Source organism: Centruroides vittatus, unplaced genomic scaffold, assembly GCF_030686945.1.
Source record: "Centruroides vittatus isolate TY-2023 unplaced genomic scaffold, ASM3068694v2 contig_986, whole genome shotgun sequence".
NCBI classification, from domain to species: domain Eukaryota; kingdom Metazoa; phylum Arthropoda; class Arachnida; order Scorpiones; family Buthidae; genus Centruroides; species Centruroides vittatus.
Window position 1 is genome coordinate 80,365 of NW_027122655.1, and position 12,743 is coordinate 93,107.

Sequence of the window (12,743 nt, forward strand, 5' to 3'; positions counted from 1 at the left end):
ATGTCAACCTGTCTTATTGAAGTGAAGGAAGCCTACCGACTTACCCACCTCCCTCCCCACTTGATTGTTTAACAAGCCCTCCTAATCTCAAATAGTCTTATGAATCGCAAGTTAGGATGCGTATAATTATCCTAACTGGTGTCAGTTCCTGACTGGAAGCTGCCATCTTATGATTTGCATGTTTCCGTTAAACTCCTAAGCCATCCCCAGACAACGTGAGCGATTTCACTAATCCATGTCGAGTAAGTGGCATTTAGGGAACAACCCTTGTGCCCCTAGCTTCTCACAGTATACATGTTTCAAACCAATGTGTCATGCTGGTTAACATGTTGGTAACAAGGTTAACTCTTTCAAAAGAAAGTATATAGCTTTAAAATGTTGCTGGATGGAGGCTAACATGATGCAGTTTGCTTCTCCAGAGCATAACCCCATATGTTCTATTGGATTCAGATTCAGAGAACTTTCTAGCCATTCAATATGCTGAATATCTTCACTTTCAAGAAAGGTATCTCCTACGAACACATGCATTATCATCCATATGAAGTCTAACCCACAGGACTTCTGGAAAGTCTTGTATTAGAATTCCAGAATCTTGTTCCTATACATTTGTTAGGAGTATCATTAATGCTACCCCTAGAAAAGATGTAGAGCTGTGTTTACTTACACATTGAACGTAATGCCTCCCCATATTATAATACCATCACTTCCAAATTTGTCCTTTTCTCTGCTGATAATGGGATTGTGATGAGACTCCTGTTTTCTCTGGATTATTGTAATTAGTCTGTAAATTGAATGATGACTCATCTGTGAATGGAATGTTGTCCATTGACAATATTTTTGCCTCAGTTTAAATTTGTTCTATAAACAGGAGTGAGTGGGAAACAAGTTGCTGGATGTGTGGCATAGAAACCACTAGCCATGAAGATTATAAGAAGGTTTTTGTAGAACTGTTATTCCTGGGTATGCACACTTCAAGTGCATACCCGGGAATACTGCCTGTCTTCAATCCAGCCCACACAAATGATAGGAATTACTAACTTGGAAGTCCAGTATGATGAAATATTGTCTCAAAAGAAACAATTTCATTCTTCACGTTAGTACAAATTTTCTCCATTCACCATAAGTTCATTAAAAATGTTTTTATTTGTTTTGAAGTATCAGCGATAATGTGTATAAATATTATGTATGTAAAATTATCACTTCCTAATAAAAGATAAACTTTTTTGTTTTTGCTTTATGAGTAGAAGTACCTATTAAAAAAATATATATCTATTCAAGTTTTTAAACTGGCCAACTGAACCTGATTTTTTTTTTAAGATCTGGCCTTCTCTTGAAAAAGTTTGGTATAAATGATCACAAGATACAAATATTTGTAGTATTCTGTTGTTTGTTTGCTATAACTGTTGGTTTGATTATTATTGTGGTTAACATTAGACATCAGTTAATGAATGAAATTAATGTGTGTTTTTTATATTTTAAGTTGTAAATGAAGCTTAATTTTTTAATCTTAATATATTTTGTTTTCCTGTTCAGGTAGTGGCTCAAAAGATGAAAATAATAATACACATCCAAAAAAATATAAAAGGTATAACTTTTATAATTTTTAAATATTTTATATTAATAACTAGTATATTAAATTTTTTCTTAAAAATTATTGAATGAAAATGGAATTTTCAAGAATTTATAGAACATTTTATTTTATTTTAATGTTAAATATTATGAAATGTAGTAAATCTGAAATAAACACAAAGGAAATTTTCTCTCTGCTATTTGAAAATGATCCATGGGTGAATTTTGTATGTTTCCAGCAGACTGCATGCAATTTTTTTACAGATTTGTAGGCTTTAGGCTTGTCAAGTACTAACATACTCCATAATCTCCAGAGTACTAGATACTAAAATAATATTTTTTAATGATATGCAAACTAGTAATATGTAGATTATTCTCATCTTTTTACTGATTGAGTTTAGTTTCAATTTCTTAATCACAAATGTAAGCTTAACATGGGTTGCTTAATGGCTTATGTCAGTCAGTAGGAAAATAAAATTGTTTTCAAATCCCCATGGGCCTCATATTGGAACCTCATGGGCCATAGTTACCACTTTTAATAGAATCATATCATCATTCAGTTAAGCATTAACATTATCACTTAAAATTGTTATACACAAATTATTGAGGGTGGTTCCAATAATTCTTAAAATTTGAATGGTTCTAGTTCTTGGATCATTAAAGTCAAACATTTTTATTTTGCAATTATAACATTTTTAGGAAAATCTTTTAAAAGATAAAATAGTCAATTTTTGAATATATTGTTAATTTAAAATGCCAAATTTAAATTGTAAAAATAATTTTTAAAAATACAATAGATTAAAAGTTAAAATTATTTAGAATAAATTGACTTCAATAATTTCACTTTGTAAATATCATACATAAATTTTTTGAAAAATATTCAATTAAAATTAATTTCAATTTTATTTTCAAATATTAAACGAGCAAGTGGATTACTATAATAGAGAATGAAAACAGTTTTATCACTGAATGTATGAATAATGGAATATATTTGAAACTATAAGTTTACTTATTGCTACAAAACTGTTAAATTTAACTTTGCAGATTTATCTGATGTAAAAAAGTTTGAATTCTGCTGTGAGCTATTTATTTCCTAAATATTTTCACATTATTTTAGATAGCAACACACACACATTTTTTAAACTATTAATAGACTCAATAATTGCAAATTTTTTGCAGTTTAATACTGAATCTTTGTTATCATATTAGAATCTATTTTATTATATTTTAGATCTTTACGATAAAAAATAATTAATATTTATATTAATTTATATATTTTAAAAATAATGTAATAAATTATTCAGTTTAAATTTAACAAATTAATCAATTATATCTTTGAAAAATATTAAACAGCCAATTAACAACAGATTCTGTTTTGTCAACGCCAGTGCTTAACTGTTCAAAAATGACACCCTTACAAAAATCTGAGGTAAGATATGAAATTATAAATAAATATATTTTGAAATATTCTCTATGTTAGAAATGAATACTGTAGTTTTTATTTTTTTAAAATCTGTACAAATTTAATGAAATCTGTTAATATTTGAGATTTTTTAGGATTTAGTTTTACTTTCCTAGCTGTTATGTATACATAACAAGGGAAAGTATTAGAATTGTGTCAAATTTGATCCTTTGGGATTTGAGCAACTCTCAATGTTTTGATATCACAAACCCAAAAAAGTAAAAAAAAACAAAAGACAAGAAAAAATTCTGTTTGTGTGTTGATGTCAATTTCATTTAATATCTGAAGATGGGGTAAAGATTAAGAAATAAAACTTGGCATGAACATGATGCCCCTTATACACATTGACATGTGTATAAGGGGCATCAATACCATTAAATTTCAGAGTATGGAACTTGGGGCCTCGTGAAGTATCTTTAGTGGAGGTTAAGAAAAGTTTTTTAAGTCCAACCCCCAAGTTGGCACTTAAAATTTTTTTTAAAAAACTCATTTTCTATCATCGAAATTAAACTTTTTTACCTTTTAATAATAATTATAATATAAAAGTTACTTTTTATAACATTTTGTAATAGATGATGTCATGCACAATTTAAACTTTTGATTGGTGTTTTTAAAACTTAAATACTTTTAAATAGAAATTTTTATTATAATTCAACAAAATTACCACTTTTAAGCTTTTGTTGTTCTTATATAACACATTTTTCAGATAAAATTAACTATGCAGAAAATAAAACTTTTAAAATAAATTGTTTTTATATCTTCATGTAGTAGATAAAAGTTATATTTCTTTATCTATTAACAATATCCATTAACACGTTGACTGCCACGTGACTTTTTAGGATTCTGTTGTAAAACGCCAACTTAATTTAATTATATTATATTATTAAAAACTCTAATCAGAGTATATAGTAATAATCAAATAGCATATAGAATGTGTTTTTCTTAAAATAAAGGTATTACGAATTATCTCGTAGTTGGCTTATGTAACAGAAAGCTCTTCGCTAAAGCCAAACTACGAGTTAATTCATGCACAGACACGATTCGTCCTGTCACTTCGCTACAGCCAATCGGAGATGTGTGTCTAAATTCATTAGTAATAAATCGGATATAGAGGCGAGCACATCACATTTACGTCTTTTTTGAGAGTGTTATTTTTTATTTATTTTTATAATCAAATTATAAATATCCCAAAATGGATAAGAAAAGATCACTGACTAAAAAACAACTTGATTATTACACTAATCTAAGTGATTCAGAATCTGACAAAATTTTTGGTGAGGATGGGGGAGTTTATTTGGCAGCGAAATGGTCCTGTTACTGTATGTAAATGGAAAGACAAACGAGAAGTCCTTACCATTTCAAACATGCACGTTGTTGAAATGGTAGAGGTGTTCAATCGCAATGGAAAATGTTCGATGAAACCGAATATAATTCGAGATTATAATCATGGAATGTCTGGCATTGACGATCAGATCAAATGCTATCGTACTACACAGCTCTAAGAAAGACTATTAGATGGCCCAAAAAGGTTGCATTACATATTATAGAAATATATATACATAATGCGCACAAACTCTTTCAAAACGCAACTTCTTCTAAAATAAAACTTATAAAGTTTAGAGAAGCATTCGTCAAAGCGTTGATCGGAGAAGAGATTCAACCAGTTTCAAAAAAAATTAAATTGCAGAAGCTCCACTATTTACAGAGTATCCCATCTACTCAGAAAAAACAACATCTGACAAAGCCATGTCGAATTTGTACCAAAGCTAAAAAACGCCGAGAAACGCGTTATTTCTGTCCAATCTGTCTTGAGAAGCCAGCCCTTTGCGTAGAAGATTGTTTTATAAATTATCACAAACAATAAAAATATTGTTTTGCTTTCGATTTTGAATAAACTTTTTATGATTATATTTTCTGTTCATTTATTAATAAATGTTCTGTTCATGTAAGCCAAACTTGATTTTTTGTTCTTGCCCTTGAAGCTATCTATTCATATTTACACTGATATACTACGAATTACATCGTAGCTGCACAAATATGGCAAGGAAACAAACTACGATATAACTCGTAGGTGGCGTCCTAGGCAGAAACGGTAACTACGAGTCATCTCGTAGATGGCAGTCAACGTGTTAAATGATAGCATTTCACACGTGTCTGGTATTGAATTTTCATTTATTGAAATTTTTATAGGAAAGAAAAAAAAATGATTCATTTACACAGATGAATATTTGTAGCTAATTTAAATTATTTGTGACAAAAATTGATGCTATTTAATTAGAAAAGTACATACAGGAGAACTTCTCTGTAATTTTACAAATTCTGTTTTTAAATATCCCAAAAGGAAACAGGCAAAAATACTTGTTTGAATTGATAATTTTCGTTTTTTTGAAAATTTTAGACTAAAAATATTTTTTAAAATGTTTTAAAAGAAAGAAATTCTTTGACAAAATAATATGTTTTGTTTTATTTATTTTAATTTTAAAAACACAATTTTGTAAGTGAAGATCAAGAAAAAAAGCTTTTTATTTTTAATTTTATGTCTCAATATTTCAATAATAATCAAAGACATTTCCATATCCAAATTTTTGAGATAAACATTAAAGACAAAAATATGAATAATCCTGATCTGTAAAGAAACTTTCAGTTATTTTGAAATCATCAAAATAACTGTCCTGAAAGTTTTAGCAAATTCTATAATCTGAATCTTCAAAAATGTTCAAAAACAGATCCAAAAGTTTTAAAAATTAATATTTATAAAATCACAAATATGTGATTAAACTAGATATTATAAAATAATTTAATTACTATTTATTTTCTTATTTTGTCATATTATTATTATATTTTCAGACATTTCAGTCACAATTAGCAAAAAATGGATTATCAACTGGAATAAAATTTACACCTAAGATTTCTTCTTTCACATCTACTAGTAAGGTGGGTCTACTGTTAGAATTTTATTTATATTGTCGAATTTTATAAAAACAGATAATTATTTGGGAAATATTTTGAATGTGATATTCTAGAACAATAAAGCAAAGAATGAATATATTTTGAAAAATTTTTGTTTTATAGTAGATTTTGTTATTGCATGAATTGTCATAGTTAATCAATTATATATAGTTTTGTATGTATGTTATTGGGTTGTTTGGAAAGTAATTTCGTTTTTTTTATTACTAGAGGAATTAGATGTATTTTTATCAACCAATTTTATTTTAAACCACATTTTCATTATATAATTTGACAGCTGACATTTTAAGGCTTATTTGTAAAAAATTTTGTTTGATTCTGTAAAATTGTTTTTTTTTTTTTTTTTTTTTTTCGGTGACCCATCAAATATGGAAAATCGAAAGCATCATTTTCGGCATATTTTGCTTTTTTATAACTAAAAAATCAAAACGCTGTTCAAACAAGAAAAAAATTGTGGTACATGTTTGGAGAAAATGTGTTGAGAGAAAGACAGTGCAAAACTGGGTTACAAAATTGCATTCAGGCAATTTTAATATGGAAGATACACCACATTCTGGATGGCCATTTGAAGCCAATGAAAACAAAATAAAAGTACTGATTGAAGCAATCTGCCGTATAACAACACATGAAATCACTACGAGATTAAATCTGTTAAATTGAACCGTTTATTATTACTTTGGTTTCATTTCAAAGCTCGATATATGGGTTCCACATGTTATTAACGAGAGATGCTCTCTATGGTTGGATTTTAAAGAAATATTTTTTTGAGCTTTTATCAGACAATTTAACAATTGATTTGAAAGTGTACTGCCATCGAGTAAACAAATTGAGTAATATCATCAAACAGAAAAGGCCAGAATTGATCAACAAACAAAGTGTAGTGTTTTACCATGATAATGCCAAATTTCACACAAGTTTGGTAACTCGTCAGAAACCATTATAGCTTAGATGGGATGTGTTATCACGCCAACCATATTCACCAGATCGGGCACACTCAGATTATACAATTTTTTTTTAACTGTAAGACATTTACTTGAAATGACAATATCAAAAATCACTTGGATCAGTTTTTCTAAACAACGATCAAAACTTTTATGAGTAAAATCATGCTACTACCAGAAACAATGACAACAGGTATTTGACCAGAATGGTCAATATATAATTCAATAAAATATTTATTTGTTATAAGAATATTGCATTTATTTTTCAATGGAAAAAACGAAATTACTTTCTGAACAACCCAATATAATAATTGAATGATATTAAAGGGCATGCACCTAGTTCTTGTAGATGTATCTACAGTAACTAAATGTACTGATTGATCATTCTCAGAAATGACCAAGAAAAGGTAGCTGTTTAATATAAATTTTGTTATAGCATTGTAGAAAATTCTTGCAAACATCTAGGTACAAAAAAATTATTATAAGTGTGAGGTTCCAGACAAGGTTCAAAATTAAATTAGTTGTATGTTATATAAAAGAAGATAATTGTTACCATTAAATCAGAACAAAGGTCATGTAAGTTATGTGAGAGAGAGGATAAAAAACTGTAGTTGTAAAAGAAATGCAACATGGAGATAAACAAGTGATGGATTATAGATGAATGTCGACCTGGAGAGATGGAACTTTGACACGAGCGCTTGTATACAATCAATTTAAGTTAGAAAATTGGAAAAAAGAGGAAGGATTGATGGTCAAAGGACATCGTACATCACTTCGAAATGGACATTTCTTGCAACCTGAACTGGTCTTTGTTTTCACCTGGAGACAGGAGAGAGCAATCAGGAAGCGAGATGAAGGAAGTCGGGCTAATCAGAAAGGTAGATTGGGAGTGAAAAACTATAAAAATCTTGGTCTTGAAGGTCGAGTGTTCAGATTCTTGGTATAGTATCTACTTATTTGTATCTTTGTGCCTTTGTAAACCAAAAGTGCCTCTGGCTGCACTATCCTCACCCACCCATTGAGTCGAAACTTTGAATTCCAGTGGAATATCTACCCGTCGCCTTCACAAGCACTCTCTTGGGGCTGTTATCAGTATCTGCACTTCCTCATTTCCAGGAGAAGACACTGTTGTACCACTTGGATTACTTGTGTCCACATTTGGACGTTAGTGATGTAAGAAATCTTTCCCATAATAAATGGATTTTATATCAAACACTTGTTGTTGCCTCCTGAACACCACCAATACACATGAACCCTTAGACCCTCCTAACATGGAATAATGTCCCCCTGGCAGTTGGCATACTCACATAAGAAAAAGGTTTAAACTTATAGGAACTTGCATTATATATACATTCTAAGGGCTGATTTTACAAATCACCATTCAAACTACAGAATAACTGTCTATGGATTAATTTTAACCTTGTTGAAAACTTAAAGAATAAGCATTGTTGCACAAGTCATTTTGATTTGGTAGACAGCTATTAGCCAGTTAGTTGAATTTCTACTGTTTGAATATATTACCAGGAGCAACTATAAACAAGATGGAGTGAAAAATGAGCAAGTGAAAGTGCAGAATGGATTAGAGTATTGACCAAAGTATGTATTAGTAGATTTAGTAACTAGAGTGTGTAATATTTGAATATATAATATAATGAGAAATAATTTATTCTTATATTATGTAACAATACAATTCACTTAGCTCTGGCAAGCAACATCAAATCATTGCTTTTTAAATTGAAATCTTCTCTTAAAATTTATAATTGTTATGCAACAATGTAGGAGCTGAGCTTCTAAAAATATTTTGTCAATATTAGGAGAAATTTTTTAAAATAATGTAAGTGAAACTGAAAATCATTTTTATTAAAATTGATGGCAGCCATCTTGTCAGTCATTCTAATGTACAAAATGAATTTTAACAGCCCAAAATCAGCTGATTAACTTGCCTTGACAGTTCATCATGAAGTCAACATATCACACTAGTGTAAACCAGTAATTCTGTAGATCAGTGTTTCTCAACCTGGGGTTGTGAAACAATAGTGAAATCATTTTATGAGAAAAAATCATTTATTATAAACATTTTACTTACAATAAGTACCCATGAAAAGAAAAGAAATTAATATGATAGTTGCATTTGTTTTTCATTTAAAATTTTCTCCATATGTGGATCTATGTCAGAAACACACAAAAGCAAATTGTTTTCGAGTGATAAAAGACGATTCCTGTATTTAGTTTTTAGCGCAACCATAGACGAAAAACCCTTTTCACAGAGATAAGACGTGGCGAAAGGGATTAATATTTTCAATGCTTCTGTGGCTAAATTTCCACATTCGTGTCGACGAGCAAGCCAAAATGTATTTAAATCTTCAGATGTAAATTGCAGTTGTAGCGTTTTGTCGGCAAACATTTCGATGAGCTTGTCATGAATCTTAACTGTGGCAACAACATTTTCACTAAACGGATTCAGTACCCATCTCTTCGAGAAATCATTTTTATCTTCTAGGAAATACTCTGTCAACTGAGTTTTTAGTTCACTCAAATGCATTTTCATGCAATCCAAGCTGTGGTGAATAATAGTGTCTTGTTCATTCAAATTTTTCTCAATATAATCTGAAGTGAGTGGGAACATATCCAAATTTTTGCTTTGGAAGTGAATAATCCAGATATCAAGCTTCTTAATGAACACATGAACTTTGTCATTAATAAAATGTTTTTATCACATCCTTGTAAATTCACATTCGAGTCACTTAAATGTGAAAATACATCAACTAAGTGAGCCAACAGCAACATACACTCCTTATTCTGTAAAAACAATGAGAATGGCATTTGTTTATCCTGGAAAAATATTATTAATTCATCTCGCAATTCCAATACCCTGGTTAACACTCCCTCACGATAACCATCTAACTTCTGTATGGAAAAGAAGAGATTTTTTATTTTCGCCTATTTCATCGCATAGTTTAGCAAACAGCCTGTTCTGCAACGGTCAGCTTTTAATAAAATTAACCAACTTTACAGCTTCACAAAGAATTTGATTGAGATTTTCCGGCATATTTTTTGTGACAAGAGCATGTCTGTGAAGAAAGCAGTGCATCCATTCCACCCTTGGTATAAGACGAACTCTTAATATTTTCATTAATCCACTGTTCTTTCCTGTTATCACCTTTGCACCATCCCTACATACTGCAATATATTTTGTCCAATCTATGTTAGTATGGTTTCTTGTAGCTTCATAAAAAAAACATCAAAAAGACGTAGTCCTGTTGCATGACCCAGTACTGTTTTGCAAAACAACATATTTTCTTTGATTGATGTGTCCTTATCGCATTCATACCTCACAAAACATAAGAACTGAGACACATTTGCTACATCTGTTGATTTATCAAATTGAATACTAAAAAATTCACTTGAACGCACTTACTGAATTATCTGATCACAAACATCGGCAGCCATTTCATCGATTCGCATTGATATTGTGTCTTTAGGAAGCAGAGTGTTTTCCAATTTTTTTGCTTCTTCCACACCCATTAAAACACCGACCATATCAATTGCAGCACGCAATATGAGGTTTTCGGCGATTGTATGGGGTTTGGACATCTTAGCTACTCTTAATGCTATGAGATAAGATGCTTCAAGTACACTTTTATCAGTATGGCTTAACTTACAAATAGGAGTTTGTTGATTTCTCAAGGTATGTTATTTTCTTTCGAAAAATTCCAAGGGTTTGTTTTTCTGAGCCAGATGTTTAGTTTCCAAACTAAACATCTGGCTCAGAAACTAATTTTGATGGCTTCATGCTTTCATCAGAGAGAACTTGAGAGCAAACAATGCACTGTGGCTTTTCATCCAATGAGGTTGAAACCATAATTTAAATAACTGTCATTGTACAAACTTGTCTTTTTACCAACTGATTCACTGGATATAGATGACTCACTTCATTTTTTCACAAATTTATCCATTTCGCATTAGAAATTTAAAAAAAAAAAACAATTCAGTTTTATGGTTGACCACACACTAAAATAAAAGCACCAGACGCACACTTTGCATTTGAAACTTAACTGATGTGGTGCAATCGCCAACACCTCTTTTATACTAGTGACAGTGCAACTTGTTCAAATGCATCCATATGCATGTTCAAACATGCTCTCACAATGAGTATTATAGAAGGAGATCAAATTATAAAGAGCATGTATACATCAAGTTGGAACTTATAAATTGCTCATGTATGACACATTGTACATGCATGTTCATACCCGTTGCTATAAATGCAGCGACATAAAATAATAGGAATAGTTGTATTACATTTTTTATACTGTCGATATTTTCTTAATGTATAAAATTAGTGCAATGTGATTATATAATATTTTAAAAAATTTACATTTATAATTACAGTCAAAATTGAATTAGTAATAGTAAGGCTTACTGTTATTATTCCTTTCGGTAGGGGGGGTCGCAAAATATTAATTTTATTTATATTTACTATTTAGGGAGAGTCGCGGAGCTAAGAATTCAGTTTTAAGAATCGCTGCTGTAGATTAAGGCGTATTTAATCTGAAAACAAGTAAAACAGCAAAGCCGTATTTGGGACAAGACTATGTCTCGGAGACTCACTACTAAGTGGGATCACTTCGACACTCACGGCAGATCTCATTTTCATTCTCCAATCTTCTTTGGTATCACTGGTTTTGAGCGCAATCATTCAAACTTTGTCGGCCATGTCCACGAACACGAGGCATTTTTAGTGAATTTACCTATCTAATGTCAAAATTTCCCTCCATTGCATGTTGCCCCGGGTTGAATTTTTGTTGATGTCTAGTGAAAATTTCCCATTTTTGAAAAAAATAATTGTTGTATTGTATCATCCGAAATTACTTTTTTATTTTGCACAAACAAAATATATCTTATAATATAATCAAGATGGGTTAATCCCACGTCAGGGAGGCTAGGATCATCCGCATCTAGGCAGTGATGGCAGAGACAGAGAAGACAAGTGTTTTACAAAGAAAACCGTTTATTGAGACTGAAGGATTCTTATGTGGGCCTGAGTGTGTCTTTTTTCTGTTTCATGCAAATTTACGAAATTTGTAATTTAATTTTTTAACGCAATCGTTAGAAAAAAAACATCACACCAGAATGGATCGAATGACATTCACTGTAAACAAGTGGACGGGAATTTTTACAACAAGGTGTCAAAAGGAAAACATTTGATTGTGAAAGAGGGTCAGCTGCAATCAAGCATCATTGATGGAATCTTGCTCGCACCTGGGAATTAACCTTCAACTTTGTCAAAAGTTGATCACATGATCATTTACCCAGGCAAACTGCATAAAAGGTGGAGACACCAAAGTTCCAGGCATTCATCCCATACAAAGTTGGAAGGAAGGCAATGTCTCATAGAAGATATTAATTAGTGCCTAGAAGTAATTGATGACAAGATGCGAACATCAGTGGACATTCTTAACTGGACAGCTCTGGCCCATACAACTCAACAAAGAGGAGACTTGCCATAGGCTTGCCAATCCACTTTGAATCCTTCTCCCTCGATCAAGCAAACGTCATATCCTCGAATAACGAAACTAAAGGTATTTGTAGATTATTGTAAACTCTCTCTCCATGAGATTAGTGTCAAAGTTAGGGTCAATAGGTCAAGCACACGCATTGCGAGCTAAATGGAAACTTTTGTTGCTCCACTCCATAGGAGTTTATATGTAACTGCATCTAATTGCATATCTAGTAGAAATTAGCATATTTTGTAGAATTGTATGTATCATAGGATTGGCTATATAATAAACTTTTATTTGTTATTA

The 12,743-nt window shown here is 30.8% G+C and overlaps 1 protein-coding gene across 1 annotated transcript in view; it reads left to right on the plus strand.

The window, feature by feature from the left end:
- The first annotated feature begins 1,531 nt into the window (after positions 1–1,531).
- The window catches only part of LOC136986024 (inner centromere protein-like), a 39,765-nt gene continuing 28,553 nt past the window's right edge, over positions 1,532–12,743 (plus strand). Inside the window, exons 1-3 of the mRNA XM_067283474.1 lie at positions 1,532–1,585; positions 2,923–2,998; positions 5,879–5,965. Of these exons, the coding sequence (XP_067139575.1) occupies positions 2,975–2,998; positions 5,879–5,965 (111 nt within the window). The 5' untranslated portion in view covers positions 1,532–1,585; positions 2,923–2,974. The remainder of the gene's footprint in view (positions 1,586–2,922; positions 2,999–5,878; positions 5,966–12,743) is intronic.